The sequence below is a fragment of the Lactuca saligna genome, chromosome 7 (genome assembly GCF_052625555.1).
Source record: "Lactuca saligna cultivar CGN05327 chromosome 7, ASM5262555v1, whole genome shotgun sequence".
NCBI classification, from domain to species: domain Eukaryota; kingdom Viridiplantae; phylum Streptophyta; class Magnoliopsida; order Asterales; family Asteraceae; genus Lactuca; species Lactuca saligna.
In genome coordinates, this window is record NC_136423.1 from 122760437 (window position 1) to 122767895 (window position 7459).

General features: G+C 30.7%; 1 protein-coding gene across 1 annotated transcript; it reads right to left on the reverse strand.

Moving 5' to 3' along the window:
• Positions 1–3162: 3162 nt before the first annotated feature.
• On the reverse strand, positions 3163–5009 carry LOC145004276 (ras-related protein RABA2a-like). The gene is made up of 2 exons (XM_078963169.1): positions 4712–5009; positions 3163–3802 (listed from the first exon to the last, which is right to left on the reverse strand). Exons 1-2 carry the CDS (start codon positions 4874–4876, stop codon positions 3317–3319), a joined length of 651 nt encoding a protein of 216 aa, XP_078819295.1. The 5' UTR covers positions 4877–5009; the 3' UTR covers positions 3163–3316.
• Between the last annotated feature and the right edge of the window lie 2450 nt (positions 5010–7459).

Genomic DNA, 7459 nt, shown 5'->3' on the forward strand with positions numbered 1-7459 from the left:
ATGGTGTTTAGAGGTCTATAATCTTTTTAAGATCTTAACTTTATGATAAGGATGATAGATTTTTAGCACGTGATCCTTAAAAAAATCAGGGATCTTGATCTTCTAAGATTGTGAGAATTTGATTGATTTCTTCCATCAATATACTATTTTCAGTTGCGTGCAAATCTATACATAGCTTAAAGTATTCTTCATCATCTTCAGAATCTGAACTGGATGCAGAAGCATCAGTACACACAGATGATGAAGAAGAAGAAAATAATGACAACATGGTCATGGAATCAAGAAAGAAAGACCAACATTCCTCCTCATCTTCTAGTATATTAGTAATATAATTATATTTCACTTCATGATTTTGTAAATCCTCAAATTAATTTCTTATAAAATCTTGTGTTTTAGGATATGAAAGTGAAGATGGGTCAGCAGATGAAACTACTCTTGACTCTTCAAGTTGAGTTATTTGTATTTAGTTTATATAATTATGTTTATATAATTATATTTCAACTGTTATAAATTTTGTTCCTTTTGTCTTCTGAAAACAATTTAGATATGAATAACACACACAATATCAACAAAGAGGCAATCAAAAATGATCTTATTGATTGTGTCTTGAAAAGTAAATCGGTTTTCAAGTGCAAGTTATGCCCAAGAATCGTTTGTATAATAGAAGAAACATTAAAGGCTCATCTTCAATCCAATGTTTATAAAATATAAACAATGCTTAATTTTTTTATACAACAAAATGTATTAAATCTTTTAGTTATTAATGTAGAGGCATAGTCGATCTGTGAAACTATTGAAGGAAGGAAGGCTTAAGATGATGCTAGATAGTGATGGAGAAATAGAAGGAGAAACTCACCAAGAAAGACATGCTGCAACTTTAGCTCTTGCAATGGTTTGTAATTTGTTATTTGTTATGTGATTATTGCGAATATTGTGTTAATATGTCGGTCCCATTCAGGTTTTCTTTTATAGAAATTTGACAAATTTTGAATTGTTTTATACTCTAAGAAGAATGAAGGACAAGATTTGAAGAAAAATAAAGGGAGACAGAGACAGAAGAAGAGGTTAAAGATGGTAAATTACTTTGTTTTATTACATATGAATTATGATGTTGGAAATTAAAAGTTATGTAAAGTTGGTTGCTATTTTTCGGTGCAGAAGAAGTCTGATGATTTGGTGTCTACAAAAATAAATAAATAAATAAATAAAATAAAAACCAGCTAAAAGGAGGCCCAAAAGTGATGTTTGAAGAGAGTGGAATGAACGATTCTTTTTGTGGAAGCTAAGGATAATTTACAGAAAACAACACAATGTTGGTTTTGTTTTTTTTTCCCCTAATGTTTATTGGTTTTCGGTTTTGCTAATCGAAATATAATCCATTAAATTTTATGTACCATGTTGTTTTTGGTTTTAACAATGAGAAGTGGAACTATTTTGTTTTGTTTTACATTTAGATCCGACAAACAACAAAGGTGTTGTGATGGGTTTTATGGATTCAAACCCGGCAGCGCTGGGTTTCTTCTCTAGTTTTTTTGTAATTAAATAGTTTTTATCTTATTTTCTTGATTTTTTATAAATATGTTAACCGTAGATGGTCAAAACAAAAAGTAAATCTAAACACATAATTTACTCTTTTATAATTCGGTTAACAAAATTTTAAAAATAAATCAAAATATACATTTGAAAGAAAGAATTTACCTTTAGTGAAATATAGAATTTGTCACTATTAAAACACTTTTCTCAAAAAAAAATAAAGTCATGTACCCGAAACCAAAATCTAAAGATGAAACTGAAGGTCAAGCTGATCCAACCAATTTAAGGCCCAATATAAGATTTTCATTTTAATGATAAACGTACATTTAATAGCTACATACTTTCATTTATTTTCTTGCACCTCTATGTTGTAAAATTTCATTTAAATACTAAACATACATTTAATAGCTATTTCATTTATTTTCTTGCACTTGTACATTGTAAAATTTCATTTAGATGCAAACATACATTGCTACTTTTAGATTTAATTATTTTCTATGAAAATTGCATCTATAAACATAAAGATTTTCTATTTCTTAAAATTTATTTTTTGTGACCACCTCTTGACAAGTTTGAGTGATAAAAAAATTTTGTTAATTTTCTTAAAAGGAAACTTTGGTTTTAGGGTTTTGGACATTGTTGTAATATAACACAATAAATGATCTATTTTGGACTTAAATGTTTATAATACATAACATAAAAGAATAAATGCACACGATAGACTTTAGGGTTTTGGACTTAGATATTTATAATATATTTTTTGTTCTCTGAAATCAAATATGTTATCATGAAATAGAAAAAATCTATGAAAAAATTATTTAGACCCATCACTTGATAATTATTTAGATGTAGTAACTTATTTGCGTAAAAGAACTAATCGTCTGTAGAAACTAATTTTGGAAAAAAAAACTATTCGCACCCGTCACTTGGCGCGACTAAACGGTTAGTGTATGTGTGTGTGTCTATATATATATATATATATATATATATATATATATATATATATATATATATATATATATATATATATATATATATATATATATATATATATATAATGTGTCCTTATTTCTAAATGCCTCTTATTTACAACACTTTTTTTTCTATACTCATTACTGACTTATCATCGGTTGTACTAAACATTTTGTCACGAAAACAACTTGTACTATAAGCAACACTATCAACCAGATCTTGCATTGGAATCAAAGTTTAGCATAATTACTTGATTTTATAAAAATTCTATCGAAAATAGCATCTGATTGATTTTAAGCATCCAATTTCTTTCATAATTAACAAATATAATTTAAAAGTAAACACATTACATTCACAGCAAGGAAAAATAATAAAATTAAACACTAAATTACAATTTTGTCCACAAACCATTCAGCCGTTAAATTTATAAAAATGATGATTTTAACATATCTCTCGCCTTCAACAATCCTTATCTTCTTTAAAATCTACAATATGTCATTTTCAACATCAAAGAAGTTTTAGGGAAAAAATAGAAAGGTAAATACCTAGATGGCTGATGTCTTAATACATTCCACATTTCCACCATGTTTTTGTGGCTTAATCCATTAAGTCAAAAACAAACAACACATTCCCTTAAGACAATATCTAGCAACAGAATTTAAAGTCAAAACCTCTCAATATGTATGTATGTTAGAAAGTCAACCATACCATCAACAACAAGAATCAAATACTACTAGTAATCATAATTCATAAATTCAAAACACAAACAAATCTCTCTCGATTCCAATTTTTTTTCTCCAAAACTTAAAAACTAAGAACAACAAGCCTTTTTTGCATTAACTTCCTGTGACCCCACCTCAAGTGTCTCCCCTTGTTTAACACTACTCCCAATTCCACCTCCCGAATTCCCAATCGCAAGTGATTTCTTACTTATAATCCTATAAATCTCTCCAAGAATCGTCTGAAACGCCTTCTCAACATTTACAGCTTCTAATGCAGACGTTTCAATGAACGAAAGCCCTTCTTTTTCAGCAAATGTTTGAGCATCTTCTGATGTAACAGCTCTTAGATGTTTCAAATCTGTTTTGTTTCCAATTAGCATGATTACTATGTTTGAATCCGCATGGTCTCTAAGTTCTTTTAGCCATCGGCTTACATTTTCAAAAGTTGTTGGTTTTGTTGTGTCATATACCAAAAGTGCCCCTAGGGCCCCACGATAATACGCACTTGTTATAGCTCGGTATCGTTCTTGTCCTGCTGTGTCCCATATTTGAGCCTTCACTGTCTTTCCCTCTACCTAAAATAAGATTTAAATTTCTTATGTAAAAGTTTAAGTTGATGGAGAGAATTTAGAGTTATTGATATAAAATCTTGAATAGTTAGATTTTAGTTTCTACAATCTTACGGAAGGTTAGTTGTGTCAATGGGAATGAATTGAATCGTTTAATCCTTTTATGAAAATTCAATTTGTTTGTTTTTTAAGACTTCAATGGTTTTATATGCAAAGATTTACTTCAATAGTCAGTCAAGTCAACTACATAATGATGTTATGTGTGCTATCTGAAATTCGAGGCTGAAATTTGTACTTGTGCGAAAGTTGGATCCTGAAATTCAGCATCGTTTGTAACTTGTGAAATCTAGAATTAGTTCAAAAATTCAAGAGTTCAGTCATGTTAATGCTCCTCGTTGTCAAATTAAGGGAGAAAGGCTACAATAATTGATATGGAAAGCAATGAAATTGGTGTAACACATCAGACAGAATCGGAATTTTAGACCATTTGAAAGCCTGGAACGAAAAACGATTAACATGAGTACATGACATAGGCCTTCAAACGCTAACTTACTTTAACTACAGATAGAAAAACAGTTAAGGAAAACTGATCTGGTGAATTACTTATCGAATGTTTAAATCTGTACTTAACTTCTCTACAAAGATCATGACGCAAACAATTAACTTGTGAAAACCGTGTACAATTCAAATTCAATCAACTACCTACAACAGTAGCACCCCCAAATCAACTCTAACGAACAGATCAAGCAATAAAATGAGTAAATGACCATTGATATCGGAGTCAACTTATAGTTTCTTAAGATTCAGTAACCGTAACTCATAATTGAGATCAAATAAGTCGAACACAAGTAATTTCATGAATCAAATCATAAGCAGAGAGAGAGAGAGAGAGAGAGAGAGAGAGAGAGAGAGTACTTGGAGGGTACGAGTAGCGAATTCAACACCTATGGTGGATTTGGATTCCAAACAAAACTCATTTCGAGTGAATCGAGAGAGAAGATTGGATTTACCGACGCCTGAATCTCCGATCAGTACGACCTTGAACAAGTAATCGTACTCGTCGTCCGGTCTCCTCGCCATCTCCTTCTCCCCAGCTCTCTATTCACACACAGAGAGAGAAAGTCGTCGTTGCTGCAGGAGAGAGAAATATATAGATAGCAGGAGACGAGAATTTGAAAACAGAAAAGCGGTGTTGTTTGCGATTTTGCGTGAAACGAGAATGATTGATTGATTAATTAATTGGGAGTGGGGGATAGGGATTGTGCGTGTGGGCGCTATTCCCAAAATACCCTCAAACGTGTGGAGGTTAATGTTTTTCAATTAATGCCCCCAATTGCGCAAACATAAATTCTCAACACATCCTTTTTGATTTTTGTGGCTATCTTATATTATAATATTTTCAACTACATGAATGTTTCAAGTAGCAACTCCAAATCACATTGTGTAGCAAAACACAAATCGTTGTGTGAAAATTCCAACCACAAAACATTCTTATTATTAAACTTGAAATTCTTTTACCTTTTTACTACTTATATTTCTATCGATTTAAAATATAACATTCATATTTATATTTCTATCCATTTAAAATATAATAAGTGTATTAAAATATAATTAATATTATCCAAATGATTTCTAGTCCAGCGGTATCCGATGTTATCCTCCCTTGTTAAGGATGAGGGTTCAAATTTCGTCGTTGATATTTGTGAATTTAAGGATTACTTTAATAATAGGCTATATATATATATATATATATATATATATATATATATATATATATATATATACACTCCAAATATAATATTTGTCACTATTTTATATGGATATAAATATAAATAAAAAGAAAATATAAGAGGATATTTAATTTCTCTTAGACTTGTAAAAGGGAAGTGAATTTTCTACGGAAATTTTTTTATTCATCTACGGAAAATACTATCTATTATTGCCATTTATACCCGTTTATAAAATTAATAAATAATAGAAAGAAGATTGCATGTTTCCTTTTTATATGCTTAATTATTCTTCCATTTAAGATTTTCCTCTACAAATCACAACAAAGAAATAGTCATAACAAACAAATGTTTCAATCCATCCTGTAATTTCAGAGATACATCATACTTTAATTATCCATTGCAAAGTGTTTCTTTCAAAGGTTCGTAATATTATAAATTTACCACTACAAAATAACCACAATAAATGCACAACATTAAAAAAACATTTATAAGAACCACTGTAGAGTGATTGAAACATGCAATAAGTCAACTAAGAATAACAATTAGATACTAAAAAAGACTTTCAAATAATCAAAGAACAACCTATCAAATGACCTTTAGATGAACATGCAAAGATACATAAATATTGGTTGGTAATTGCAGGTTAACACGCACCGACGGAAATTATAGAGTCATGTCAACGAGTATTCTAGGTCAAGAAGGGGCCTTCGATTAAAGCATACTCACAAGAATTACAAATGAACACATACATACATCGGTCGATTTTTGGATGAACGACTGGAGGAAAGTGTCAATTTTTGGAGCATACTGATGAGAATTCTAGGTCAATGAGTAGTGTTGGAGCGAGAGGAACAAACAACAAGAGATGTATTAAGTTCACTTAGCATTTCAAAGTAAGAGGAAAAAGCAGGCTAGAGAGTGAAGAGCAGTGACGGATGAAGAAGGATCGGCGAAAGATGAATGGTTTTCATTCGTAGCACGCCGTTTGGAAATTGGCTTTCTCTCTCTATTAGTTATTTATTAATTAAATAAAAGGTTATTAATCTATCTATTAATTATTTATTAATTAAATTAAAGGGTATCTATGTCAATATATAAATTTTTCAGTTGAAAAATGAAAACTTTCTGTGGCAAAATCACGACCTCTTGTAAAACTCGATAAGATGCAAGTAGATACAGATGTATAAATCATTTGTTGGAAGGAAGGAAAATAATGATGAAATGAATGAACAGAAAAGAAACTAATATGTTTTATAAATAGATAACACATAGGTTGCTCCATGTGAATTCTTTCTTCCAAATCACCATGTAATAAAGAGATTTTCACAACAAAATTTTTATGCTCTAAACCTACATTACAACAATGCTAAGCAATTTTGGATCAATCGTGTGCTCCACTTGAATCTAAGCAATCTCATATCAATGGGCTTGGGATAAGCATCACATGAATCAGTAACAATTTGCAATTAATCATGTTGAGATCAACTTTTCTTTTGGAACAGAAAGTGTAACGTCCCAAAAATAAGACCCAAAAAAAATCATTTTTGAATTAATGAAACCAATACCCCAAAAACACCATCATAAAAATCCAGAATCGATCATCATATCACATCAGAATAAATCAAGAAAATATGGCACGAGGGGGTGTGTGTGCTCTGCAATCATCTCGAGCTCTTCCCTTTGGAACTGGAAGTACCTGAAACATAAAGTGAAAATCGTAAGCACAAAGTTTAGTGAGTTCTCCAAGATACCACATACCATACATAATAAACACATAATGGGCCCCGCCCGGTATCGAACCCCGCTCGATATACAAATCGGGCCCCACCCGGTATACATATAAATGTATAAGATATAAATACATACACATGCAATAATCATAAAGATACATAGCATACAAAATGGTCATTGAGCCCCGCCCGGTAAGCATACG

Coding starts and splice junctions, on each gene's coding strand:
- LOC145004276 (XM_078963169.1), bottom strand. CDS start 4,876: ATGGCGAGGAGACCGGACGACGAGTACGATTACTTGTTCAAGGTCGTA. Junction 3,803..4,711: donor TCGCTACTCGTACCCTCCAA/GTACTCTCTCTC, acceptor ATCTTATTTTAG/GTAGAGGGAAAGACAGTGAA.